The sequence below is a fragment of the Globicephala melas genome, chromosome 2 (assembly GCF_963455315.2).
Source record: "Globicephala melas chromosome 2, mGloMel1.2, whole genome shotgun sequence".
NCBI lineage: Eukaryota > Metazoa > Chordata > Mammalia > Artiodactyla > Delphinidae > Globicephala > Globicephala melas.
The window spans coordinates 104,164,556-104,192,200 of NC_083315.2; the positions used below are offsets into that span (position 1 = coordinate 104,164,556).

At 56.6% G+C, this 27,645-nt stretch overlaps 3 protein-coding genes across 23 annotated transcripts; 1 reads left to right on the forward strand and 2 right to left on the reverse strand.

Annotated features, from left to right (window-relative positions):
* Positions 1–3,123: 3,123 nt before the first annotated feature.
* Positions 3,124–4,192, forward strand: LTB4R (leukotriene B4 receptor). The gene is given in 3 exon segments (XM_030854669.2): positions 3,124–3,508; positions 3,511–3,930; positions 3,933–4,192. Coding segments are annotated over 3 exon segments (1,065 nt in total).
* A 2,030-nt stretch (positions 4,193–6,222) lies between these two features.
* Positions 6,223–25,082, reverse strand: ADCY4 (adenylate cyclase 4). Of its 21 annotated transcripts, none has more exons than XM_060294667.1 (31): positions 24,992–25,082; positions 24,661–24,827; positions 24,467–24,550; positions 23,871–23,947; positions 23,667–23,727; positions 21,217–21,421; positions 19,340–19,537; positions 19,065–19,226; positions 18,298–18,447; positions 17,708–17,856; positions 17,520–17,631; positions 16,666–16,793; positions 16,372–16,530; positions 15,985–16,117; positions 15,644–15,817; positions 13,740–13,934; positions 13,000–13,043; positions 12,777–12,863; positions 12,529–12,598; positions 12,119–12,216; positions 11,365–11,449; positions 11,121–11,258; positions 10,364–10,474; positions 9,917–10,101; positions 9,633–9,726; positions 9,002–9,160; positions 7,589–7,735; positions 7,191–7,298; positions 6,959–7,073; positions 6,513–6,637; positions 6,223–6,429 (listed from the first exon to the last, which is right to left on the reverse strand). In XM_060294667.1, the coding sequence occupies exons 6-31, from the start codon at positions 21,373–21,375 to the stop codon at positions 6,277–6,279; spliced, it is 3,438 nt and encodes a 1,145-aa protein (XP_060150650.1). In that variant the 5' UTR covers positions 21,376–21,421; positions 23,667–23,727; positions 23,871–23,947; positions 24,467–24,550; positions 24,661–24,827; positions 24,992–25,082; the 3' UTR covers positions 6,223–6,276. The 21 variants fall into 21 exon arrangements, 18 of the variants coding, with proteins under 18 accessions (XP_060150650.1, XP_060150646.1, XP_060150644.1 ...); XM_060294663.1 differs by having other exon boundaries at positions 23,871–24,231; XM_060294661.1 differs by having other exon boundaries at positions 23,871–24,365.
* On the reverse strand, positions 22,785–26,955 carry RIPK3 (receptor interacting serine/threonine kinase 3). Its single transcript, XM_060293483.1, is given in 10 exon segments — positions 22,785–22,811; positions 23,667–23,727; positions 24,992–25,014; positions 25,016–25,076; positions 25,198–25,342; positions 25,839–26,015; positions 26,018–26,156; positions 26,293–26,328; positions 26,330–26,438; positions 26,885–26,955. Coding segments are annotated over 10 exon segments (849 nt in total).
* Between the last annotated feature and the right edge of the window lie 690 nt (positions 26,956–27,645).

Consider the following 27,645-nt stretch of genomic DNA (forward strand, 5'->3'; position numbering starts at 1 on the left):
ATCATGACCTGTCCTCCCCAGCCCAGGTGGCCTGGTTCCCCCTAGCCAACCCATAGAACCGCTCTGGAAATAAAGAGAGAAAGAGGAAGGAAAGGTATGAGTGCTTGGATGAGGGGTGGTGATGGGATCCATTCTTTGGGGTCTGTTAGAGCCGAGTGGAGAGGAAACTGGCTGTGGAAGGGGAAAGTCAATCTGTGGGGTTTGAAAGGAAAGTTTTCTTGTCTGTCTTGTGGTTGGTACAGTGGGGGAGGGGCCGTGGGAATCTGAGACGTACCTTCTTTGAATCTAACTCTCCCTGCAAAGGTCACCTGACTCAAAAAGGAGCCCGGGAACAGGCGTTCACTCACGCAGGGACCCTCTGGGGGCTGGGGTTGAGGGGTATGGGGAGTGGTGTGGATATCTGGAAGACAGGAGGAATTTTTCAGGGAGGTACCACTTCTCCTCTCTCTCTTTTTCCTCTCTGCCAAGTCTTGACTCCCCCCAAGACTGCTAGCTCTTCCTCATCTCCCCCAGTACTTCTCAGCCCCCATCTTTTGGAATCTTTCTATCTCTAGGTCTCAAAATTTTTCTGGCTCCTGACACTTTTGAGTTTGGGGATGTAGGATGGGGTCCTTTTTAAGGGATGTCCGTGTGCACACACGTGTGGTCACCGTGGTGACCAACCCATCCCCGTTTGCCCAAGACTTTCTCAGTTTTAGCACTGAGTCTCTTGTCCCAGCCCCCTCAGTCTCTGGCAAACTTACCTGAGAGGTCACCCTAACCATCACCCTGGTTCTGCTTTAGTGACTGTTCACACCACCCAGGCAGAGGCCAAGAGAGACAGCAAAGGAAATCCAGTTCTCAGGGTCACATCAGGGTTGGGATGGAGCTCCGGACCTGGGGGACGGAGAGTATGCCTAGAGTGTCTAGTCTAGGGCAGAGGAAGACAGGCCATTGAGAGAAACGGAGGTGGGGAGCAGTTTGGGAGAGGGGGCAAAGACATCCCAGTTCCTGTCAGAAGGGACCTCTGGTTGACCCTGGAGCTCTGAGCCGGAAGCTTCTATCCCCAAACACCAACTTCATGGGCTTCTTCCTGTCCTTGCGCACCGGGGCAGAGGCTCCCCAACTTCTGTTACACACTCCCCTTCTCACACACCCTCTGTGGTCAGAAAGCCCTTCCTCAACTCTGTCTTCAGTTCTTGCTGCGGTTTCAGCCCATTTCTTTTCGCCGTGTCCTCTGCCTGATAACTGCTGGGTCAACTCTGCTCTGGCTTTTCCCACAGCAGGAAAGGTAGGGGCACTACAGAGGATAAGGGACCTCAATGACCACCATTACACTGTGCATCTTTCCTGAGAAGAGGCAGAGTTGGAAGGGAAGCAGAAAGGCTCATGGTCAGATGGAAGATAAGACTTTTTGGTTCTTAGCTTCGCAGGAGAGTTCAAGAAGACGAGACTGTCCTCCTTCCAGGGAGCCGGAAGAGTGACCCTTCTGGGGGCTGTTTCCCTTTCCAGCCTCCTGGTTTCCCCCCTTGGCAGGGCAGGCATAAGGCATCGCTGCCCTCACTCCCTCATGCCTGCTCCCCTGTGCTCACCTCTGCTTTCTCTGTGTGTCTAAGGTGGGACAGAACAGTCAGCTGTGGGAAGGTCGGAAAGAGGTGGTGCTGACTTCCTTGCCCAGTGCCCAGATCCTGGGTCCAAATTCATGTGGCAGCGCAGCCACATGGGCAAACACAAGGCAAGTGGTTCGGGAAGGGGAAGAAATTGTCATTCTGTGTGATACTAGAGAGACCATTTGGACTTTGGCTTCTCCCAAAGAGATTGGAGATTGACCTAGAATGGAACTAGTTCTTTTAACCGAGCGGAGGAATGGGGTGCTGGAAGAGGGTCCTCTCCCCCAAATCCTGGTCATGGCTTGAATTCAAGCCAAACACACAATGCCGTCCTCTTTGACGTCACCTGACCCAAACCCAGAACCTAGCCACAGCGTCAACCTATACTTCCTATTAATCGAAAAATCGACATCGCTCACAGAAAATATAAAGGTATCCAACGTTCTGACCTCTCAATCTGAGTCCATTTCCCCTCTCTGGCTTCCTTCCCTCCTTCTCCTGTATGACGCAGTTTATGACTCTGTTCAATGCTTCAGTCTAGACCTGCATCTGAGGCCACACCCCAGCCTACTCACCCCCTCACCCCTCTTTCCTCTCTCACTGCCCCTTCCGGGGCTCTTCTCTTCTCGCCCCACCCCTGAGGAGTCGTCCTCCCAGCTGGGCTCTTCCGGAACATGAGGAAAATTCCACCTCATCTAGTGAAGGGAGGGGGTAGGAGTTCTCACCCCACCCTCAGGAAGATGTGTCTTCTCCCTCCCCTGCTCTGTGGTACTTCCTCTCTGGCTGACTTAGCTGATAGAACCTGGACCCCAGGCCAGGCCCCTGGCACTGGGACAGACCTGGGGATAGGCTACACCACTCTGTTCTCACCCTGGGATTGACACCAGCTTCCAACCAGTGCTCGGCAAAGCCTTAAGTAAGTTTCCTGGGAGTAGGGGAGTGGGGGGGGGTGAAGCCATAAGACGAGGTCCAAAGGAATTTCCAAAGAAAGCCTGACCAGTGGTAAAATGACTTGGGAGGACTTAGTCTTGTCTCCTATCCACGAAATCCTTCCCATCCCTGTTATTCTTGATGGGCCCCGGGAATCTCTGGGGCGAGTGGGTAGGTGGTTGGAAGAAGTCAGTGGGACTGAAGGACTGAGTGCCTGGCGGGGGGAAAAGGAGCTAGCCTTTTGAGGGGTGCGGCATTGGTAAGGAAAGTCCCCACTTTGGTTCTGGGTTTCAGGGTCTCCTGAGGGAAGGAGGCTGAAGGCTCTGGAAATACTGCTTCTGCTGTTGCTATATATTTTGCAATTGGGTCTGTGGGCAGGAAGGGGCCCTGTGGCCCAGTTAGGAAATTAAGTCTTTCTACTCAGCCAGATCCCCTTAAGACAGGTCAGTTGGCAGTGATGAGGGCAGTATACTGCGGAGGTGCATCTGCTGCTGCTGACCTTGGAGACAGAGTAGAATACGCAGGCTAGGTGTGTCCAGGGTGTCAGGAAACCCTTGTCCCTTCCCTCATGTGCGTGTCCGCCCTCGCTCTCCAGGTCCTTGCAATGGCCACGAACACTACATCTCCTGAAGCACCCTCGTCACCAGGTGTCACGTTCATCTCTCTGCTGGTTATCATCGTACTGTCAGTAGCACTGGCTGTGGGGCTGCCCGGCAACAGCTTTGTGGCGTGGAGCATCCTGGTAGAGATGCGGAAGCGCTCTGTCACTGCCTTGCTGGTGCTACACTTGGCCCTGGCCGACTTGGCCATATTGCTCACTGCCCCCTTTTTCCTCTACCACACGGCCCAAGGCACCTGGACTTTTGGACTGGCTGGCTGCCGCCTGTTCCACTATGTCTGCGGAGCCAGCATGTATGCCAGCGTCCTGCTTATCACGGCCATGAGCCTGGACCGCTCGCTGGTGGTGGCCCTCCCCTCTGTGTCCCAGAAACTCGCACCAAGACAGTTGCCTGGCGGGCGCTAGCAGGCATCTGGGTGGTGTCTGTCCTGCTGGCCACACCCGTCAACTTGTACCGCAAAGTGACGTTGGGTCCGGACAACAGGAGCCTGGTCTGCTTCCCGAAGTACCCCAGCGAAGCACTTAGGGCTTTCCATCTGTTCTTCGAGGTGGTCACCGGCTTCCTGCTGCCCTTCCTGGCCGTGGTGGCCAGCTACTCCGACATCCGGCGCCAGCTGCGTGTTCGGCGCTTCCGCCGCAGCCGCTGCACCGGCCGCCTGCTGGCCTTTATCATCCTGGTCTTCGCTGCCTTCTGGCTGCCCTACCACGTGGTGAACCTGGCCGAGCGGGTCCGAGCGCTGGCGGGCAAGACATTGGGGTCCCGGCCTGAGAGTCAGCGGCTGCACCTGACCCGCAAGCGCTCAGAAGGCTGGCCTTCCTGAGCAGCAGCGTGAACCCCGTGCTGTACGCATGCGCTGCCGGCGGCCTGCAGCGCTCGGCTGGCACGGCCTTCGTCGCCAAGCTGTTGGAGGGCACCGGCTCCGAGGCGTCCAGCAGCCGCCGCGGGGGCACCCTGGCCCAGACGGTGAGGGGTGCCCCCGCCTCTCCCGAACCTGGCCCCGCCGAGAGCCTCACTGCCTCCACCAACCCTCTCGAGCGAAGCGAAGTCAGCTAGGCCTGCGGGGTGGTGGCAGCGGAAGGCTGCTCGCTTTCCTCCTGGGGGAATACGCCCACGCTGGCCTGACCCAATTCTTCAACCTCCTCTTACCCAGGTGGCGGGTGGAGCGGAAGAGAGGGAGGGGAAGGGCAAGTCAGGGCAGAGTGGGAGCCTGGCCCCCACGGGCAGCTTTGCAATGAAAACTGAAGTCTGAAATTGGGTCAACCCTGTGTGTGGGGCATGTGTATTATGGCGGACTGGGGTGCTCCTGGTTGCCCTTATGGGTGTCCTTCTCAACAGCTGAGAGGCACATCCATTAGTTTCCCATGATTTTCAGCTTTGGAAGAGACACAGACATAGAAATCAGACCTTCTTCCCTCCCTGCCTCTGAGGCAGGTGGTCTGGAGATCATACTGAGAACAACACAGGGCTGCAGACCCCTGAAGGAGCTGGCCAAGGAAGACCACCCACGTGGGCTCACCACTCCAGACTCCCCGACTCAGCGGACCTTCACTCCCTGACTTAGCGAACCTTCTGAGAACACTTAGCACTGCTGTGAGGTGTCTGCCCTGAAGGCTGTGATGGGTATCTTTATTAGCAGGACTCCAACTTCCTACCAGTAATCTTTGTCCTCTCAGTGGGAGGTGTCCTAGGGGATTGCTTTCCTTCCCTGTGTCTCCCAAGGAGGCCTCACTTGAGAACCAAGTCATCAGATCTTATTCCCTAGAATTCTGCACATCAGCATTCTGCCAACCCCTAAAATGCTCTGGTGCAGGCTAGAGCTGAGGGCCCTCTGTGATGTGGTCACCCTTAGGAAATGAAGATTTGCAGAAGTGAGAAGGTTGAGTCATTCTTTCCTAGGGATGACCGTTGCCTTGGAGAGTCTGGGACTGGCTCTGTTCCGACAGCGTTTTAAGAAGATGGTAGGGGCTTCCCTGGTGGCTCAGTGGTTAAGAATCCGCCTGCCAATGCAGGGGATACGGGTTCGAGCCCTGGTCCAGGAAGATCCCACATGCTGCAGAGCAACTAAGCCCGTGTGCCACAACTACTGAGCCTGCGCTCTACAGCCCGCGAGCCACAACTACTGAGCCCATGTGCCACACGTACTGATGCCTGTGTGCCTAGAGCCCGTGCTCCACGAGAAGCCACCGCAATGAGAAGCCCGCGCACTGCAACAAAGAGTAGCCCCCGCTCGCCACAACTAGAGAAAGCCCGCGCGCAGCACTGAAGACCCAATGCAGCCAAAAATTAAAAATAAATAAATAAATAAAATAAAAATATACGATATTCATTTAAAAAAAAATAGAAGATGGTAGCGGCAGTGTACTTTTTGAATATCTCCTACAAAAAAAGAAAGACAACTAGGAGAAAAGCCCCAAATCCACGTGCAACATCTGCAACAAACTTAGGGTGTCCAGATATCTCCCATGGACCCCAAAGTATGAGCAAGTGGGAATGAGCCCTGGATGCTTCAAGACCCACGTAATATCGGCAACTGTGCAGAAGGATGCAAAAGGAAGCAGGGGGGAATCGAGGGACCTGAGAACAGGAGACCCTCAAACTGTCTACAGGTCCTTGCTAGAAAGCATGGTGGGTCCGTTTGAGAACAGCAGCCAAAACAGCGAGGGACCTAATAGATTATTTCCCAGGCCTCCCGCCCATGCTACATAGTAAGCACATAACAGGTGCTTATTTAGTGTTTGTTGAATGAATAAAGATCAAATGACATTTTACTGGAGATTCTTTCCAGTATTTGTGGATGGGGAACAGGAAAGGACAAGTTTTTGTTTTGAGTCATGTGGATAAAATCCTTTCTGCTTCCAAGGGTACAAAACATTGGAATCATGTTGGCAGGCAGGCAGGAAGGCTGAGGCAGTCGTCTTGCTGAGCTTGTGAGAAAGAATCACTCCTTTTTAACACACTCATGCTCACACTTGCACACACACAAACACTCAGTTTGGCCTGAGAAGAAGCCATACTACTGAGAGGCGAGGAGAAGATGCTCCCCAGATACGCTAGTAGCTTCTGACATCAATTCTAACCCAGACATACCAGAGTATCTTTATTGAGGATCTTATAGGTGGGAGGAGGGGGTGGGGTTCTCAGCCTAGGGTGCCCGAGGGAGGTCCAGTTCGTGTCAAATCTGTGTTCAGGAAGTAGGTGCAGAGCTGCCCTTTGCCTTTGACCTTGATGATGCCCCGGCTGTAGCAGGTGTAGCCTAAGGACTGCAGGGCGCAGGCTGTTTCTTCGGTCACCTGCGATTGGAGGAGGGGTGAGGGAATGTGGAAGTGGCCCTACCTATCGCCCCGCCCCCATGCCTCCAATGTGGCTCGCTCACTTGGATCTTGCCCAGGACGCCTGTACTCTCCATTCGGCTGGCCACGTTCACCGTGTTGCCCCAGATGTCATATTGTGGTTTCTGGGCACCAATCACTCCGGCCACTACAGGTCCATGGTTTAACCCTGACAAGAGGTACGGTAAAGAGGGGCCCTGAGGGGGGGATTTCGAGGAAGCGGAGGGGAAGATGCAGCTCAAGGAACTAGGGTGAAGGGCCTAGGGGCCTTGGAGGAAAGGAGGAGGGGCTGGAGGACTGCGGCCTAGGGAGAGAATTGGATGGATCTCATAGCTTCTGGCCCAGCAGCTTCATGCTCCATCCCAAGGGGTGAGTCTGGAGGGGGCTCCCGGGGTGAGCTGGGGAGCAGCTAACAAAGGATTCGGGAGAGGGAGAGCTTGGGAAAGTGAGGAGGAGGTCCCAGATTGTCCCAGCAAAGGAGGGTCCTCACCCACACGCAAGCGGAAGTTGTTGAATGAGTGCTTGTTGATGACGTCCAGCTTAGACCCAAGGGCCACGGCAAACTCTACCATGGTGCCAAGGTGGCTGCAGCTTTGCTCGGCATCCTGGCAAAAGGCCGGCCCACCAGGATGGATCAATGAGGTCACAGGGATAAGACCCACTTATGGGCCCACCAATGAGAGCCCGGACGAGGGTCAGTACGAAATGAAGGGACGCTGTACCTGCTGTGCGTCCTGTCCAGAGGTGGCGTTCAAGCCTGTAGCTGCCATGTAGGTGCTGCAGATAGTTTTGATTTTCTCCACCCCACTGAACTTGGGCTTGGAGAGCAGCTGTACGGAAAGGAGGCTGTGTCCCCAGTCTCTCTTGCTCTCTCCCAGAAGCCCAGCCCCAGGATTTTGGAAGCTAAAGGACCAGTTGTGGGGTCAGGGATGGTGGCAGGAGGAGAGTTGGTAGTGGGCAGAGTTGCTGGGGAGGGCAGAGCTGGGGGATCAGAGGAGAAGCAGGAGGACTGGGGAGGGAGGATGGGCCTCATGGCCGGGAGAGCGAAGTGGAAGGAGGGACTGGTGGGAAATTCTAGAATCCAGGTCATAGGGTCTGGGGGGACCTTTCAAGTTGTCACCTCATCAAAATCAGCAATTATCTCATTGAGCAGCCGCAGACACTCTAGCCCCTCATGGTTGATGCTGGATTCAGAGTAAAACTCCTTGAAGTCTGGGACTGAGGCGAAGAGGACACAAACACACTCGTAGGACTGGTGGTAGAGGTCCTGGGGGGGCAAGAGGTTGGGGTAAGGGGCTATGCCACATTCTTCCCCCTTCTGGGTCTACATGGGTCCTCCTCCCTGTGTCCACACTCCACCGCCTTGGTTTAAGAAGGATCGGGAAGGAACGAGAGAGGTAGGGCCAGGTTACCCCAGGGATGTGACTCAAGAGTTAAAGATTGGGTCTCATTGCAATTCCAGGAGAGACAGAGGTTCAGAGTCAAGATCACCTCACAGCAACGTGAAGGGAGTCTCTTTTGGAACTGGGATCATGTCCATGGGAATTATCTGTATATCCTATCTTATTGCTGAAAAGTGTTAAGTCAGTTAAGTCATCTTACAAAGATAGCTACAGTTTGGAAGATAAAATGAAGCAATAATAACCTCCAGAGCTTTGAGAAAAGGATTTTTGTTCAAACTCAAAAAAAAAAAAGAGCAATGGTAGGGAAAGGGGGAATCTCATTAATCCCAGATTCTGGCTCTGAGCTTTCTAGTAGCCAACGAGAAGACAGAAACAGGATCAGTTACCAGATTTCCAGTGTCTATAAGAGAAGAAACCAGGAGAAGCAGAGCTACTACTGATCTCGAGAGCAGAGAGCATGTGGTGAGGCACAAGGCTGCGACATAGCCCCTGAGGCATTTCTTTTAACACCCTCTTGATACAGGCCAAGAGCGTTTCCACAGCAGACAGTGCGAGGTGGTGGTGGTACAGAGAAGATGGTGCGGATATGTGAGTGACCTCTGATCCTCTGACTGTAGCAAGATATCTGAGGATCTAGAGCAGGATCATTCAACCGAAGTTTCTGTGGTGGTGGAAACGCCTATTATATGTGTCGCCCAATATGGCGGCCACTAGCCACGAGAAGCTGTCGAACACTTGAAATGTGGCCAGTGTGACCGAGGAAGTGAATTTTCTATTTTCATTAATTTAAATTTAAATGGCCACACAAGGCTAACGGCTACCATACTGGATAATGCAGGGCTAGAGAGATGGGTGGACTGTGTCCTTCACACAGTTCCCATCGACACGCGATGAGGCTTCTGAAGTGGAGAGAGTGGCCGTTAGAGAGGACACTCCTTCCAAGTAAGAACCTGGGAGCCGGAGATTCCGTGCTCGCCAAAGACAGAGCCTAAGCTCTTGTGAAAACGGAGGCACCTGACAGGCACCGGGGCTCGGGCAGCCACCCAACCCATGGTACAGGAGTCCAGAGAGGATGGGCCAAGACAAGACTTTCATCGTCTGGGGCTCAGGAGCTGGGGGTGGGGAGTCACCTCGTTGCGCCGATTCTGGCCGATGAACTGGGGGGCTACGTGCGCGGGGAGCACATTCTCCAAGAGCAGCCGAGTCAGGTTTTCCATCGTCTCTGTCTCCTCCTGCTCTTGCCTCAGCTTTTTCTTCCACAGGAAGTCCAGGCGGCAGTAATACTCATTCTGGGGAGGGTCACCAGGGGGCCATGGGAAGAGACAGTACAGGGGGAGCCCCAGCTCCTGAGTGTCCACCCCTCACTCCGTGACGCTTAAAACCATCCCACACCCCCAGTTTAGAGAAAAGGCTTAAGGTGCAACTATCCCTGGGGAGACTGCCTTGAATCTAGATTCAAACTAGCGAGGACAGTAGTGGCAGCAGATTTTTTCTTAAGCATGAATTCTCCTAGATTGGGGTGGGAGGGAGGAGGGGAGGGGAGAATTTGAGGGTGCTCCCCTCGGGGAGTGAAGGAGAAAGAAAGGGAGCAGGAAGGTTCACTTAGAAGCTTCTAATGGACACACCATTTGGGCTCCACCCTGGAGAGGTGAGAATAAGGGAAAGGCAGTAAGAGAATAAGGGGAAGATGAAGTCACACATATGGGGGCTCCACCTCACCCTTCCTAGGGAGGCCCTGAAGGGCTGAGCTGGGAGACTTACCTGCCGAGCCAGGACCAGGAGGGTGAAGAAGAAGATGAAGAAGGAGATTGCTCCCATCAGTTTAGGCTCCTTCAGCACCCCTGGCCTGAGGAGGCTACACATCAGGGCTTCCCTTTGCCTTGCCCCTTCTCGATGGCCTCTCCCCGCCGCCTCCCGCACCCGTGCCCACGTAGCCCTCGGCCTCCCTCTCCTTTTGCCCTGTGGGTGGTTCAGACAAAGAGATGAAAACACTCCTGCTCTGTCCCATCGCAGCCCGTGCCCCACTGTGCAGCGGCCGTGCGCACCTGGAGTCCAAGGCACCCAGATAGAGGCGGGCGATGAGACAGTCAGACAGCCAGGCGTGGGAGTGCAGGAAGAGGGAGCAGCAGGCTGCCAGCCACAGCAGCAGCAGCAGCAGCTTCAGCTCGAAGCTCATGTGCAGGAAGAGGGAGCAGGAGAGGAACCCCAGCACGCAGCAGTGCACGGAGTACTGGGGGCCCGGGCAAGGCGGTCAGGAGGTGGGGCATGTCCCTCGGGCAGGGGCGGGGGCGGGGGCCGCCCCAGGGCTCCTGTCCTGCCCCTCCCAGGGTCCAGTCCTATCAGGAGGGTAGAGGGTGTCGGCCACACACACACACCAAGTGTGACTTATATCTGTCCCGGTCCACGGGATGAAGTGCTCTTCAACTAAGGAGTGGGGGAGGGGCGGAGGAAGGCTCTGGAGGAGGAGATCCAGGGCTGTGAGGGATACTCACGGGGACGCTGATGAGAGGCAGGGACCCAGGGAGCTCCCAGGAGAGGTTGGAAGCCGTGAAGGACACATTGGGAGCCCGGAAAGGGCAGTTTGATGCTGCCGGTAAGAAGACCTGCAGAAGGAGACAAGGAGCTGAGGCGGGCAGGCAGCTCCTTGGGCACAGTGGCGGCTTGTGCCGGGTTGCAGCTGACCCAGGGATGAGTCGTGGCCAGACTCCTCCAAAGGGGCGGAGCCTGCTATCTCTGGTTGGTGAGGGAGCCTCAGCGCTGGGGTCCTCGCTGGCGGGGGCGGGGGGGGGCAGGGATTGGGGGAGTGGGTGTCCTGAGCTCTAGTCTGTCATGGATCCACTGTGTGATCTTTTGCCAGCCACTTAACCTCTCTGGGCCCCAGCTTCTGCTTCTGTAACTTGGATGGGGGATGATTCCTAAGGTGCTTTTCAGGGATAGAATTCTAGGAACGATGCTAAGTTCTGAAAAATCAGCCAAACTCAGCTTACAAAATCATAGTGAGTAAGGTAAGGAAGGAAGGTCTGCATACATAGAAAAAAGATAGGAAGGATATCCACCAAAGTGTTATTAACAATGATTATGCCCAGGTGGTCGGTCGTGGGCGACTATAATTTTCTTTTATACTTGTCCAACATTTCCAGCATCCCCTGGCTTTAGTCCAGCAGTCCCCCCAAATCCAGGGGTCCTCTTTCAGCCTCTGGCAGGTCCGGCATGCCCTAATGGGGGTGCATAGGGCCCCCTCTCTCTCACCAGGCTGGTAATGGCCATGGAGAAGACGAGCAGGATGGTAGCGGTGCCCAGGGCAACTCGCAGTCCGGGCCGTGTGGCCACTAGGACAGACAGTGTGGGCAGCCAGTGCAGCATCTTGGGGCCTTTCAAGACACACTTCTGTGGAAGGAGCATGGGAGTCTTAGCCGTGGGGCTGGGGCACCCACTGCAGGCTAAGTCGTGGTCAGGGCCCCAGCTCGCCACTCTGCCCCCAAGCCCACCTCACCGTCAGGTGCTCTGAGAAGCAGACGAAGAGGAGGAGGAAGAAGAGGAGGAAGGTGATGCTATAGGTGATGGTCAGAGCTGGGGGCCTAAAGAGAGACAAGAGCGAGGCCTTTAAGAACCAAGAGGTTATCTGTGCGCTGGGAGGGTGCCGTTCAGTCTGGTTGGGAGACATGGGGAAAAGTGGTCCTGGGGATCTGAACCGGCTGTCAATGAGGTCTAGGCTGATGAAAGGCATTACATGCTGATGATCTGGGAAAGCTGAGGGGTCAAGGACAGTACTGGGATAATGTAGGGACAATACTGGAAGGGGACAGGGGACTCACAGGAGTGGCCGAGGCTGCATCAGACTGGTCTCTGCGCTTTCAGGCCAAAGCTCTTTCATCTGGCTGAGTTTTGAATGAGTCCTCACCCCTCCTAGCAGTGAACTGGGAGTGAGGACCTACTCTCTAAGCTCATTTGCTGTGAGATTTGGACTTCTCAATGGGAACAAAACCTCCTTCATGGGACTGTTGCTAGAATTGAAAGACGGGTATGTGAAAATGCTTGGGGTACACAGAAAGTCCACGGGATGTAAGATAGGAAGATGGGGGCTACGATGACCAGTTCCCCAGACCACATGTTTCCATTTCCTCTGTGGCTCAGTGCCCTGAGCCGAGGGGAAGTGGGCAAGGGAAGAAAGTGTGGGCCAGGGGTCTGGAAGAGCCAGGGGTTCTGTTCTTGAGAATCAGGGCTTCCCTTGCCTGGGGGTCCCTCACCTGTTTGTCACCAGCATCTGGATAATGAAGTTGGAGAAAAAAACCAGGAAGGTGCAGGCGGCATAGTATTTGAAGGCGGGGAGTGCAGAGAGCCGATACTGGAAGGGAGGGGGTCGGTGGAGACCGGGCACCAGTGCTGCCCATCACCTTGAAGGCGTCAGTCCCAGGCAAGGAGTGGGTCCCCAGCCGCACTGTCCCCCCTCCAGTTCCGCCCCAGGTAGCCTCTACCTGTTCCCCAAGGAGCTGCCCTCCTCCCTCCCATCACCACCCAGTAATTCAATAGATGGGTATGAGCCCTTCACCCACCAGGGTCACAAACTGGGCAGACCTGGGCAGGGGAGGTGGGACCACAGGGCCTGCTCCCTCCCCAAGGTGTTGGGAAGTCCTATGGTGACATCCCCCCAGTCTACCTCTTTCTCCATCTCCTTCTCTCGGAAGTACAGTGTCCATGGGTTGAAGTCCTCTGACTGTTTCCACTGTCTGGTGGAGGGTGGGGGCAGTAAGCCCGGAAGAGGAAGGGGCAGGGAGGAGGGCGTGGTCCGGTGAGTCGAAGGGCTAGAGCTGGGAAGGCTCTCCCTTCCTTCCAGGTCCTACCACCCCTCCTCTACCACATGAGCCCAGGCCTCCAGCCCTCCCAGCCCTCTCCTGCTCTCCGTACTTCTGAGAGTTGAGCTGTTCGATGACTTGGAAGAACTTGGCATCCCCGGTGTCTAGTTCATCATCTAGTCCCCGGGGGGTACGGCTCCTGCACAGTGAGAGCCCAGCCTGTCACCAGGGAGATCCTCAAAAGCATCTGGGCAAAGCAGGAGAAGCCCCCCCAGGGAGGATGGAGGCAGGTCACTGGGACAGCCCCACTGTCAAAGTTGTTCAAGCCTCCTCACCGGTCCAGGCTCCACTGGGGGCTGAAGGAAGACAGGGCCTTCTCCTGCAGGGAGAACACAGGGATGGGGGAAGATGGAAGATGGTGAGCGTCCTCCACCATGGTGGAGCCTCTCTGCAGTGAGGCATTCCATTACCTACGCCCGGCCTTGACTGCAGGGAGAACACAGGGATGGGGGAAGATGGAAGATGGTGAGCGTCCTCCACCATGGTGGAGCCTCTCTGCAGTGAGGCATTCCATTACCTACACCCGGCCTTCACTTGAGCATTTGACCTGGCTGCTTCCCTTGCCTCTAATGAACTCTCTCTCTCTATCTCTATCTCTCCCTGTATATCTCCATTTCTACCTCCATCTCCATCTCTATCTCTACCAAATCCCACCTACCCGCAAGGGAAGGTTCGAACCATATTTACTTCTTCAAGCTCCCTCCTGACTCTTCGGACTCCCAGAGTCTCTGATTTCCTCATAGTTTCTATCACTTAGGAGGCAACCCTGGATCCTCTGTAGGCATGAGTGGCTGTTGATTCCTTGTCTCATCTTCCCTAAGGACTGCAACAGATTCCAAAGGCAATGACTTGCCCATCACCCCATGCCCCAAAATCCCTGTTGGTTGAAACTGGAATGGCAATGCAAAACACTCTGAATCTCCTCTGCCCTTTCGTGATGGTCAGGCTGAGCTGGGAGGTGGTGAGAGAGGGAAACGAAAATGGAGAAGAAAGGGAAAGAGGAAGAGAAACAAACCTGGTTACAGTCACTCTCTTCTGCACCGAAAGGAATACGCAGTGTGTGCAGAGATGTGAGAAGGAGCACGCGAGCAGGTGAAGACAAGCGCCAAGGAAGGGGGTGAAGATGTGTGGTGACCGTCCTTCCCCACTCGCCTGGCTCATGTGAAGGAAGCAGGGTCACAGGGGGCCACCTCATCCCCCAAACCAAAACCTTGTGTACGTGAGAGGAGCAGAGAGGGAGAGACGGAGAGCAACTGAGAGGTATGTTCTAGGCACGGGGCCATCTATGCAGCTATGCCTGGTCCTCACTTTTATCAGACTACCTACCTGCGCCGCCATCCCCGGCCTCATGCCTATAAGTTATCTGAAGGCAGGGAAAACATCTTATTCATTTCTGTCTTCTCAAGAACTAACCTAGTGCCTGCAACATAGTAGGTGCTCAAAGATTGTGGAAAGAAGGAAGGAAGGAAGGAATGGATGGATGGTAGCCACCACACAAATAGCACCCCACCACCCCAAAGTTCTGCCTTGTTTAATAGTAGGCTAAGTGTGAGTCTCAGGATTCCTAACATCTGAATGAGACCCTGGGATATCAGGGGCTGAGAAGGGAGTCTCTGGGCTGGTGAGGTCCTGCCTCAGGAGATACCTTAGAGCAAGGGATTCCCACTCTGCCCTGAACTTCTTAGCCTGCATGCCAGTGGGGGGTTGGGGAGTTCTGGCATGGGTTCTGGGGGGCTTCCCCACCTCGGGGATTGTACCCAATATTGTCTTACAGCCCCTGGGCTCCCGGCAAACCCCTTTCTACCCCACCCCCACTGGGAGGTCTCATCCTGCAACAGTCAGCTGGGTCTTGGGCTCTTCCTTCCTCTCCATCCTGCCAGCTTAGCCCTCTGACAGCTCCCCTTCCCCATGCACTCAGCCGCTGAGCCACTGCTGCCAAGGTCCACCCCCTCCCCGCTCCCCACTGTGCACTGATCTCTGGCCTGCTTTCCTGCTGGATGGGAGAGGAGTGGGATGGGACACAGAAAGGGTACTCTGTAGTCACCCCATAGATTCAAGCTGGTCTACCTAGTAGGGAAGATCCTGGGAAGATCTGTGGATAGGTGGTTGGGAATGCTGAACAGGTTTTGGGCAGATCGGGTGAAATGGAGGAGAACGGGCTGAGGAATGTAATCCCAGGGCAAGCCTTTAGGGACATGGCCTGGGTGCCTGCATGAGGGGGTTCTGGCCGTTGTCATCAAGTACCAACCTCAAGAGTCGGCTGGTGGAGGAGATCCAGGCTCCTCCGGCAGCTGGTGAATCACTGACTCCCTTGAAGTGCTATGTATATGTCAGCCAATAACTGGCCCTGCTCTAACTTACCCCAGAGGAGGGGTAGGCCGGCTCCCCTCTCTCCCTCCCCCCTCCCGCCCACTCATGGTGATTTCCTTCTTCAAGGCCATGAGAGATTTTCACTGTCACCTCATTTTATCTGTGTACAAGTGTTGGAGAGTAGGAGCAACAAGCGATTGGCCCCGCTTTCCCAGTCCCAGAGGGGACTGAAGAAGAGAGCATGCAGTCGCAGGACTGAGCTAAACAGAGACACTTCCTGGTGGGAATAGGTGTGCACCACTGGCCTCAGAGTGAGGAGGAAGTAGGGTACCAGGGGAAGGGGCCTTCCTGAGTAGAGGCTGGGTAGCAAGGGACATAGTGTCTGTGGGATCTTGGGTCGTCTCTGAGCTGAGCTCAGAGGGCAGTCATCTTTGCCCTTTCTCTGGAAAGAAGGGCAAGGAAGGTCCTGAACCAGTAACTAGGGTGAGCAGAAAGTTCGGGACCTTGTGACGTCAAGTGACTCACTAGTGGTGGGGGCGGGAGGGGCTGGAAGCGGGCAGTGGGGGTGGGTTTACGTGAGTGCTGGGCTCGTGAAGGAGGTGCACGTACCGGGAGAGGGGTGGAGGTGGACACGGGGCTCTCCACGTGGCTCAGGTGGGCGAAAGGCTTGGCCGCACCCCAGGACTCCAGGTAGCGGGTCATCAGCAGTGACGGACGCATCTTGGGGCCCTCAAGAGAGGACAGCAACCTGCCTGCAGTGCCCTTCTCGTCCTCCTCCTCAGCCTGGGGCACATGAGGGCTGAGAGTCAAGATCACAGACCCTTCCCCATTCTCCCCACACCCCTTAAAGGCTTGTGTCCCCTCCCCCACGAGGACATAGGAGCTCAGTCTCTGGCATGGAAGAGATCAGGCCCGTGGGCCAGCCCATGGGGTCCAGGCTGGGCTCTTACCCGGGGATCGATGACAAGGTAGGTCGGCTCCCCTAGCTCCCGAAGGTATGGGTCCCCGTGTTCCATGGCTGCATCCTCCACAGCATAAGCCCCTGCCAGCAGTGCCAGCGTAGCCCCTGTGATATGTACTCGTCTGGAAGGAGGGGGCAGTGGGAATCAGAAGGGAGGGCTTCCAAATCTCTCATTTCTTTCAAGGATCATTCCTGGAGGTCTGACTTCAAGCAAGGCCCTGTGCTACAGGAGGTGTCTCCCAGCTCCCCTCCCTGTACCCCAGGATCTCTCTGAGCCCCACTTGGGAACGTGCCCACTTTAAAGAACTATGAAAACCAGGCATGTGGGAGGCCTGACTGGGCTCTGGCTATAGCCTGCTGGAGCCCCAGCTCTCACCCTGGCACTCCACTCGCCTCCATGTGGTTGGCCAGAGTGACGTCATGGGACCAGACATCATACTGCCACTTCTGCAGCCCGATGACCCCGCAGAGCACGCTGCCCGAGTGCACACCCACACGCATGTTGATATCCACGCCGGTGGCTGCCCGAAGTTTCCTGAGCAGAGTGTGTGGAGAACAGTGGGAGTGCTGCCTTCAGCCCTACCCATGCAGCACCCCTCCCTCTCTCCGGGATGACTTCCACTACCCTTCCCGCCCCCACCCCACATCCATCCTGCCCACCCGAGCTGACCTGATGGCCCGGCACATGTCCAGCCCCATGCGCACGCAGTTGATGGCGTGGTCTGGCAGCGAGAGCGGCAGCCCGGAGACACAGTAGTAACAGTCTCCCAGGATCTTGATCCGCATGCATTCATGCTCCTGGGGGAAGGGTGTACAGGGGGAGGGGGTCACCTGGTTAGTGATCAAAGGAGGCAGGAGGGAGTTGGGGAAAAGTGGGAGCAAATGTGGTATTCCTGAAGAACTTCTGAGGTTGGGATTGTCTAGGTCAGATCTAGGGACTCTCTTAACTTGATACGGGGCTGGCTGAGGTCTCCTAGGTGGGTGTCTTTCTCAGAAGGGCTTCTGAAAGGTTGGGATGTCTGTGGCTCTCTCCATCTTTGGCATGTGTAGCGTGTATCCAGATTTGAGCATATGAAAGTCACCTCAGGATTGAGGGTTTTTTTGGGGGGACACCCAAGATTAAGTTGCTTAGGGGCATCCCTGGGGACTGAGAAGGTAGCTGGGCTGAGGATGCAGAGGGCAGAGGTTTCCCTTGGAAGGGCCTCCTAGTGTTAGCACATCAGAAAAATCTATCTAGATTTGCTTGCAGTGTCCAGAGACACCTATGCTGGGGCTCAGAGCCTGTTTGGGGGTGTTGTGGTTGGGGCATCTGTGAGGATGTTGAAAGGTCTCTCCAGGTTTGAGGTGTGCAGTGAGCAGTTCCATACCTGGGGAGATTTGAGAGGGTTTCCTACCTGCAGTGGGGTATCTGGGAGCCCACATGGACTTGGAAGTGGGACTGGGATCTTATAAGGCAGAATTTTCCCTCGGAAGGGGCTCTCCAGGGTGGGGAGTTTGAAGGTGGGGAAGGAAGCCCCCTCTGACCTTGGCGATCTGGTCGAACTTGCCAAAGAGCTCGTTTAGCATGAGCACCAACTCCTTAGGGGAGCACTCACTGGCCAGCCGCGTGAAGCCCACGATGTCAGCATACAGCACGCTGGGCAGAGCAGACTGCGTCAGTGGGGCTGGGGTCTCAGCCCACGTTCCCTCCCATCTGCCATCCTTCCTTATACCTCACTCCCTGGTGCCTCTTGACATAGAGGCTGTGGAAGTTGTTGGTGCTCTCTGGCCGTGACCCCTGTCCAGCCTGCAGCCGTGCCATGATCTCCGCCTTCATCTCTCGGGCCAGGTAGGCAGGAAGGATGGACAAGAGAAGGTGTTCCTGGGGGAGGTGACTATAAGCACCAACACTCCTACCCCTAAAACCAGGAGCCTCAGCCCCCCCAAACCCTTAGGAGCCCACAGACTTCCCCAGCCCCAGAGGTGTTCCCAGGGCGCTGGCCCAGGTCCTCCCCACCACCTACAGCCTGGCTCCACCCCTGCCCTGCACTGATCACCTTTGGGGACTGAACTTCCAGCACCAATACCGGAGTTAGAGCCCTTTGTTTAGTATCACGACGTTCTAAAACGCTTTCACAAGCTTCAGTTTGCTTGAGCCTCACAGCGGCCTTCCAAGGTGGGTGATAGCCACATTTTACAAAGGAGGAAACAGAAGGTCAAGCGACCCTCCCAAAGTCATTCAGCTTCCAGAGCCCGGCTGTGTGATCTAAACAACTCCTCCCTCCGAGCCCCGGTCCCTCCCGGCCTCCCGGGCCCAGCGGACCTGGTGCTTCTTCTCGGTGTCGAGTCTCCGGCGGGAGTGCAGGGAACTAAGCGCCTCCCGGAACGTGGCGCGCAGCGCGCGCTCCATCAGCGCCTTGTGGTATGCTCCGGCCACGTTCCCGCACAGGAACAACACCGCGTTTGCCGCCAGCTGTGGGGAAGGGTCAGCCTCAGAGGGCGCTGGACCCCGGGGTCGGGGGGCTATTGTGTGTAGCTGGATTGGTCTCTGAGAGGGCTGAGGAGGACTCTGCAGTTAAGAGACCGAAGTATTTCGAGGCAACGGGTGCCACACTGTGGGACCCATAGGGGGCACTTCTCCTCCCCCCGCCCTCCCCCACCCCAAGCAGGCTCTTGTCTGCTGCACCAACACGGCCTCTTAGGTCTAGAAACCTTGGCACGTACGTTCCCTCTGCTGGGAAATACTACTCCACCATCCCCACCCGCGCCGCAGCACGACATTACTCAAGCTCCAATTTTTACATTCTCTGTGCTGGTTCCGTCATCCACATCTGTCCCCACCACCCCAGTCCCCTGGCGAGCTCCCTTCCCCGTGGGCCCAGAGCCCTCTTCTGGCGTTTGCAGGCATCGCGCTGCGCTCTGTACCAGCTCCACGACGGCACGGTCGGGGTCTGTGTTTGTACCCTGCGCCCAGCGTTGCGCCCTGCCTTGGAGTCACAGCTCATCAAACGGTTGGTGAATGCCCAGAGGTAGCAAGTAGCGCCCAGCGGAGCCAGCCTCGGACGCAGCCTGTGCTCCATGCGTGCTCACCTGCGGCAGCAGCGCGGGCTGTGAGTCCGGCTGAAGCCCAAGATACAGCCCGAGGACCAGCAGGTGTGAGAGTGAAGAGGCGAGACCCGCGGCGGCGGCGTCCCGCATGCCCAAGGGCAACATGGCGTACACGGTGAAGATGACAAAAAGGAAAAAGGACACCTGGGGGAGACGGGCGCGGGAAGTTGCACACTTACACTGCTGCGCTGCTCCTCGGGGCCTAGGTGCGCGTCGGAGGCCCGGGAGTCCCCTCCCCACTGCTCGGCCTGCCTCACCTGGTCCCAGGCGCTCACCACGCCCCCGGTGAAAAGGAAGCCGAGGCCTAGCGCGAGAAGCGCTGCCCACACGAGGCCCGACAGGGGACGCGTCCAGCGCTGCAGTCGCTGCTCGCGGGAAGCCAGGCTCAGCAGCAGCGAGAAGCCGCCCAGCCCGCACAGCATAGTGGTCAGGAAGCCCGGGTCTGAGGCCAGCTCCTGGGGGGGAGGGGGTACATGAGGCAAGATTGGGGTGTGGAGTTTGGGGAGCTTGTCCAAGGAGAGGAGGAGTGGGCAGTCCCTCAGAGCCGTTCTGAAAACTGTTTCAAACCCAAGTAAGAAAAGCAGGTAGGGCACCTTCACTTGCCATTCATATTAGGTTGAACCACATGAAATTGCTGATAATCTGTTGTTTTTTTTTTTTTTTGAGTTTAAGATGCTGCCTTCTCCCTCTCTTTTCTTTTTTAACATCTTTGTTGGAGTATAACTGCTTTACAATGGTGTGTTAGTTTCTGCTGTATAACAAAGTGAGTCAGCTATATGCATACATATATCCCCATATACCCTCCCTCTTGCGTCTCCCTCTCTCCCACCTTCCCTATCCCACCCTTCTAGGTGGTCACAAAGCACCGACCTGCTCTCCCTGTGCTCTGAGAGCCAGCAGTCTCCTGTGATTCAACCTACTATCTCACTGGCACACTGCAGGGGGGCTGAACCTTGGGCCATCTACCCGGGAGACCTGGCTCCAACCTCATATTGGCCATTTGTGGATCCAGAAGCTTTCTGAGACTCAAGTTTTCTCGGAACTAAAGCACCCCTCCCACCCCCACCTGGGATCCCAAAGCAAGTGAGGAATTCCAGCTCACAGAAGGCACTTAGGCATGAGTGTATCCAAATCTGGCCAATTTGCTGGGGAGATTCCCTGCCCGGGGCCAAGGTTCAGAGTTTCAGGCCCCGCCCGCCCCCCACCCCACCCCACCCCTCCCTCAAGCAGAGCTTGGGCAGGGGGGCGCCCAGAACCTCCCTCGCCTGGCTGGGAGCTGGATCTCACCATCACCTCAAGGCGTAGAAGCCCCCCACTCCCTCCCCGGTCTCCACCGTTTGTCCCCACCTCTTCCTGGACTTGGAGGAGGACGGGCAAGGATTGGTCACATCCAGTGGTTTTCCCACCTTGCCTCCGAAATGTGAAAAGAAAACTTGACGCAGGATACTTCCAGAAGTGGAATTGAAGATCCCCTTTCCCCCCACAAAAGAAACTGCAAACGGGTTCATTTTGGAACTAAATGAGAGTGGGATGTAAAGTGTCTTCTGGGACTCTGTGGGTACAACTGCCCTACGGCCCCTAAAAGGGAAAGAAAACCAGGAAGCAGATTCCCACGGGGCCCAGTGTAATCCCCCCCCCCCCGCCATCGCCGGAAAACTGGAAATTCCGGTGTTGGATTTATTCTAGGACCAGTAGATCACAGAAGCTTGTAAGGTCTGAGGTCTGTCAGTACCTGCAGGGAAATTAGAAGCGTCGAGGGCTCAGCTATCTCCTCGTGTAGACCCGGAGACTGTGGCCCAGAGAGGCAGAGTGACTTGGGCAGGGTCACTGCAGTTCCTCAAGGGCTAGCACTTGTCTCCCGGGTCCCAGCCAAGAAAGCACATCGAAAAGAAGATCCACGTGGGACTACCCTGGTGGTGTCCAGTGGTTAAGACTCCGTGCTTCCAGTGCAGGGACCGTGGGTTTGATCCCTGGTTGGGAACTAAGATCCCACAAGCTGCAAGGCGTGGCCGAAACAAAAGAAGACCCACAAGTCCCAACCCTGAAAATGCCCCTGAGGCAATGACCCTCCCGCTGTCCCCGAGGAGGCGCCCTGCACCAGAGCCCCACTCCCCGCACCTCCCCCGCCACTCACCCTGCCGCTGGCCCAGGCAACAGCGAGCAGCGCCAGGAGCCCGACGAGCACGATCACCAGCAGCAGCAGCAGCAGTGGGTACTGCTGGCTCAGGCTGTAGTAGGTCTCGTAGAAGAGGTCTTCGCTGGGAGGCGGCCGGGGACTGAAGAGGCGGGCCATGGTCTCCCCTGCCCAGAGCTATACCGCCTTGGGGTGACCCCTGGGGCTGAGGAGGGCCAGGGTGGGTTACTGTCTGAGGCCCCAGCTAGCCCCAGCTGTGCCGTTCTCACCAGGTCCAAGCCACTTGCGCCCAGACCTCCCAACCTCGCTATCCCACCTCCCCCAGGCACTCCGTGTGACCTCCTTGCCTTCTCCCAGTTGGCAGTGAAGGGACTGCTCAATGCTTTGCTTCTCCTTCCTCAAACCCAGACTGCAGAGGTGCTCTAGCAAAAGCCAGGGGCACAGGATTCAGGCTTGAAGCAAAGGAGCCCCGGCTACCTCCTTTCCCCCAACTCACTGCCGCAGCTGAACGGGCTAACCCCAGGGCAGGTTTCGGAGTCACACTGGCTGCTAGGCTATTAGCTCTGAGCCCCGGGCAACAGGCACTTCCCTCCCGGCGCCTCGGCGCCCTCCCACTTCCCCGGTGGGACAGCCCGGCCCTTCCTGTGCCCTAGCCGGACTCCGCAGGCCTCCTCCCCCACTCTGATTGTCTCTCCTAACTCCACAGCCTCCCCACATCTGCCCCCTCAAGGAAGAGAAATGCGGACGGCGGGGGGAGACGCAAGGGGTGGGGTGGGCTGAGCCAAGCGTCAAATGTCAAAATGGGTTCAGAACCTTGGATGTGGGGAGACTGAGGGTGGGCTGGAGCGAAGGCTGGCAAGGATGCGGGGAAGAAGAACATGGTGCCACGCGGGGGCTAGGTTCTAGGTTAGGATGGGAGGCGGTCATTCCCTGCTCCCCCAGCCTAGACGGCAGCGCTGTGGCCGTATCTGAGTGGTCCATACTCCAGTGGTGTCCAGCTCCAGGGGAGGGGCACATCTGCGTGTAGCTTTGTGCAGCCGTCGCTGTCCACTCCCAGACAGCAGCTGAGAATCAAAGGGTTCCAGTGCCTCCACGGAAGCAACGTGTGCACGCGGCGGAAGGAGGTGGTAGGATGGGGGCTGACGCACGAGAGACTAGGGGCATCATGCAGGGAGATGTGCTGGGGTCTGCAAAGTCCCATGGCGAGCCCCCTCCCCAGGACTCCACTGCCAAGTCTCCACAGCCCAGGGAAAAGGTGGTGGCAGGACCACAGCCTCTGTCCTCAGGGTTTGGTTTAGGGTGGGGTCTGGGCCTGCTCTACAGGAAGTGCTCTGCCCTGAGATTAGAGCTGCCCAGGAGCCAGACCTCCAGGATTCCTTCCTGCCGCCGCCAGCTGGGCCCTGACCTTGTGTGCCACAACTCTGCCCACCTACAGCCCTCAGCATCCCCCTTCCCGCCCTAGCCAGACACGGAAGTGCCTTCTCCTCCCTCGATGTCAGCTCCCCCGCCTCTCATCCACGCCCCTTCCCGCCCCTGGCTGAAGCTTTAGCCTCATCGTGGTGCTTTGGTCAAAATTCCACCACATTTATTGACTCCTGGGGCCACAAAGACAGTTCGGGTGCAGGCCTGACGGCCCTCAGAGAAAGTCTAGGCTAGCTGCCTCAAGTCCAGGAGGCAGTTTAGAAGCTGCTTCGGTTCCTGCTATTATGATACCAGCCCTGTGGCCCACTCCAGCTTCGGGTTCTTGCTGTCCTTCTTTCGAACCTGTTCCTTGGGGGGTGTGCTGGGGGCCCCTATCCATGCCCCGAGGTGCCAGGCCCTGCAGGGATGAGGCAGTTCTTCCTTGTATAATCATATGGTTGTTGTTTCCAATCTGTACCCCTTGGCTATGAAGTACGGTAGGAAACCGTGGCCCTTTAAGAGAAAAAGTGATGACGGTGGGAGGGTTAAGCGCTCTCGAGACTCAAAGTGAGGAGGAGCGGCAGGGTGGAGAGGCAGTGGCACCTCGTGTTCACCCTGGGGAAATGCAAGTGTGGGGTCTCCGGGCCTGCCAGTGACTGGGTCAAGGTGTGTCTTCAGGCTGCACCTTCAGAATTGGGTTTGCAGAAGCTCAAGAGGAGTGGCAACTAACATCTGAGACTCTGATGTTTGGGTCTTTTCTGATAGGAAACCCTCTGGGCATACATGGCAACAATGGAATGGAATTCAGGGGTTCACAGAGCTGGTGTTGGGGAAAGTCAGAAGGCTCAGGGGCAAATCCAGGCTTTGCTGTGTGACCTCAGTGGATGTCAGTTTCTTCGTTTATAAAATGAGAAAGTTGGGTTAGGTGGCCTCTAGCCCTTTCTCATTCCCCTCCCCAAGTACCCTGGATCTATATTTGGTCTTGAGGAAGAAACTTGTGGAAGAATTGAGCAGGGGGAAGGAAGGAGGAAGGAGTGCGGAGTGGGTACCTGGTACTGGATTTGGCCCTGGCGCCCTGGGAGGCCAGTTGGTGTCACGTCTCTCAGCCCCCTGCAAACAACACAGGGCTCTCAGGCCCCCTGTCCTGGGCCTTGTTCCCCTACTGCAGACCCCCTCAGCCCCAAGTCTCCCCTAGCAAGGGGACAGGATTCACAGGAGTCCTAGTGCATCCCCTAGTCCTACCAATGTCTCACCTGATACCCTTGGGGTCCAGGACCTGGGGTCCAAGCCGAGGTGGGGCTGGGCTTCTGGTTTCTGACAGGTAAGGTCTCTGGATTTTGAGGAGGTTGGGCTGTTGAATCTGAAGAGGTCTCTGCTGTCCAGGGCAGGCTGAACCTGCCCTCTCTGGGCCCTGATGCTCTCGGGAAGGTTTGTACATTTTTCAGGAACAGACCTGGGGTACCCCTCCAGATTCAGGTTCATCATTTCAGAGACCATGGAATCATGGCTTCCTGTGGTTCCCCCAGGGCCATCCATTTCTGTACTTTCCGGGCCTGGCTTGAGGACAGACAACAACCTGCTGCTGCCCCTGTGCTCAGACAGGAACTCCTTTACCTGCAAGGATGGGGAGCTGGCTGGGCATGGAGGTGGGAGAGCCAGAGCAAACCCAAGGGAGGAGTCTCTTGCTTCATATCTGTTGTCTGGGAACTCAAGGATGGGGCGGGGACACTGGGGACAACAGTCAAGGCCTAGAAAACAGTGGTCAGTGGGGAGTCATTGGGTGGTCAAGGGAGCCACGTTGTGCCATCCTGCCCAGCTCCTAGGTGGGGTGAGGGCATTGGGCACTCACTGTGGAGACTGCAGCATTCATCTTTTTACCAGACATCTCCTTTCTTTACCAGATCGAGGACTTTCTGGGTGTTTGGTCGGCATTCTGGAGAGAAGGCAGAGTGGGTGGCAGGTGAGCAAAACTTCTTTTCCAGTGAAAAGCCCCTGCTGACAGATCCAGGCCTACCTCAACTGCCAGCTAAGTGGTCAGCGCACCTTGGAAGGAGGGTCTCTTCTGGGGCTCATGGCTCCAGCAGTGCTGCATTAAATCCTTCAGTACTTCCAAGCCAGGATCTCAGGGCCAGACTGGGGCAGCTCAGTCAATGCAGGCCGGATCTGCCTCTCACACACTGCTTCCCGCTGCAGTGATTTACGGTCCACTACTGGGGTGTGGGTGTGAGGAGAAGACATCCAGAGTATGAAGGCCACCTGAGCCATCACGGAAAGGGGCAGGGAGTGTAGGAGATGTAAGGAGGGAGTAGGGCCGTCTGAGCAGGTAAACAGGAAGAGGAGGGCTTGGGGATTGGGGGTTTGGGGGAGGGGGCACCTGAGGTGAAGGATCCCAGAGTCTGCCTAGAGTTTTACTCTCAGCTTCTCTTCTGGCTAGCACTGCCCACATTAGGATCCCGAAGCTGCAGGAGACATAAAGCTGAGGCCTGACCCAACTGCTGACAAGACTCCTTTCCATATACCATCCCTTAGAAGGACCCAGAGAGGTGTAGAACTTGGGGATGTGTGTTTGGAGTACCTTACCTGTAGACATCACTGGCCATGGAGGCCTTCCAGTTTATATCAGCCAACAGTTCTGGGGCCAAGTAAGCTGGGGTGCTCCCTGACTCCCCAGATCCTGCCCCTGTCTGTGAGACTCCCAGAAACGTGGACAGGCCACATCTTCCAGCTGCAAAAGGAGATAAGAAGGAGGAGATAGGAGATGGACAGGGCCTAGCAGCCTGCAGAATCCTTTCCTCTCCCCCACAGAAGGCGCAGGCCCTTCTGTGGCTGCGCAGATATTATGGTCCCAGCCTTGTAAAGGGGGTGTGGGGGGTTAGCGGAATGGTAGGACCAGTGAGGCTCCTGGTTGGAGGTCTGGGTCCCCGCTCCATGGGGCTGGGTCAAGGTCTGAGTCTCCTGGACTAGGTCAGCCGCGGGTCTTTGGAGGACCCCGTGGGGTGGACCCATGGAACTGACCACGTTGGCCAAGGCTTCTATCGCCTGGTATGGCAGGGGCTAAAGCTCCTGGATGAGCCTTGACACTTGGGCAGCACTGTGTCCAGAGGGAGATGCTGAGGGTATTCAGAAGACAGGGTTGCAGCAGGTCCTCTGTCCAGTGGGTGGGGTTGGAGCAGCTCTGGGGCAGGACCTCATCCAGGGGTTGGGCTGCGTAATGGATGTGCTGACCTTGGCATGCAGCTCTGAGTCCAATAGGACGTTGGGGGGCTTGAGATCCCGGTGTAGAAGCATGGGGTTCTGGCTGTGCAGGTAGCACATCCCGAGCACCAGGTCCTGCAGCAGGCGGCAGAGAAGCGGCCCTGGCCTCGGGCACTGGGGCTGTAGCAGCACCGCCAGGGAACGTTCTCCATGAATTGAGTCACCAGAGCCGGCCCAGACACGTACTCCCACTCCAGTTTCTTTGTGACCCCCAGCAGGGGCAGCACATGATTGTTACACAGGCTTGCCATGGCCTTCACCTCCCGGGATATCGCAGGCCGGCACTCTGGCGCGGGTTGGAGCCGAGCTCCCTCCTGGGAAGATCCTTCCCTTCCGCACTCAGGCCCTGCCACGCAGAGGCCCCTCCTCCTCCGCCCAGCTTCCCAGACCAGACACCCGCCCCCAAGCGGCTCGGGGCACTCACGAGTTCACGATCTTCACCGCCACTTCCAAACCCCCAAGTCCTGTGCTGTGCCCGGAAGACAGCGCCAAATCCGCCTTTGCCCATGAACTCGGGGTTCTCCACTTCCTCGATGGGCACCAGCGGGGCTGAGGTACCGCTGTGCCTGAGAGAGGGGGCCTCATCACCCGCCGGCCAGGGCCCCAAGGCCGCGCGGCTCCCCACACCGCCCCACCCCCCAAGCCCCGTGACTCAGCTCGTGTTGGTCAGTTCAATCTCCAGCCTCCCGCGTGAGCCCCACTGTGCCCTGGGGTTGGGGGCCGGGAGAGGGGTCAGTCTCCAGGCCACTGCACGGATTTCGCTTCCCGGGTTGCTTTCTCTACACTGCCTGGACCACTTCCTTCTTTGACGGAAGCCTCTGCAGTCCCACCCTCCGGGGCAGGTTGGGGGGAGGGGTGCCGGTGAGGTGCCGAAGGGAAGCTAGCGCTGTTCCTCGGGGGCCACGGCCAGGTTCATTGTCACTGGGTATGCAGGGCGCCACGGAAGGAGTCCTCACCTTCTAGGAACCCACAATCAACCGCCTTCTAAGCTGGCGTCTCTCCCTTCTCCCACCGGATTCCCAGCTCCACCGCCAAGCCTGGGATGGTGAGGACCGGGGGAGATGGTGCTGAGGAGGACATCATGGTCCTAAGCTTCCGCTCTCCCCCAGCTGCCTTAAGATCACAGCTAACACGTGTCTAAAAGTCACCGTATAGAAGGTACATAATATAGGTTAGCTTACGTAATTCTCACATCAACCCTAAGGAGATAGGTACTGCTTTTGTTACTTCTTTATAGGTGAGGAAGCGGAAGCACGCATAGTGTAAGTACCTGGCCCAAGCGTGTGTGGACCTGACCTCCAAGCCTGGCTCTGAACCATCAAGCTTTGCTATTTTCACATAGGCTTCAGCTGGTGGGGGAGGTGGCTGGGGTAGGTGTGAAGCAACCAACAGTCTGCATTCCTGCCCTTGGTAGTGATTTGTCTGCTGGCAAGACCAAGACCCACTCCCAGGGTGTTGTGGTCAGCTAGGCGAATTGGGCCAGCCAGAGTGTTGCTGTTATGTGGTGTATACTGCAGTGGAAACACCTCAGAGCCTCTCTGCCCTCTCCCCTTACGGCAAATCCTCCATGCAACTTCTCTGGTTAACAAATGTTCCTGGCAAGCATTTACTCTGGACAAGGGCCCTGGAGAACTCAGGAGCAAGTGGAGCCTTAAGGATTCAGGGCAGACAGAAGGCATCCATATTTTACCTGCCCAAGGCCTGACCATGGCTGGAGGTTGTGGAATTAGATATAGCCAGCCTTAGGCACTCGGTTCTTTTTGGGGAGACCCA

Coding starts and splice junctions, on each gene's coding strand:
- ADCY4 (XM_060294667.1), bottom strand. CDS start 21,375: ATGGCCCGCCTCTTCAGTCCCCGGCCGCCTCCCAGCGAAGACCTCTTC. Junction 19,538..21,216: donor TTGCCTGGGCCAGCGGCAGG/GTGAGTGGCGGG, acceptor CCTCCCCCCCAG/GAGCTGGCCTCAGACCCGGG. Junction 10,102..10,363: donor TGCCTCTCATCAGCGTCCCC/GTGAGTATCCCT, acceptor CCGGGCCCCCAG/TACTCCGTGCACTGCTGCGT.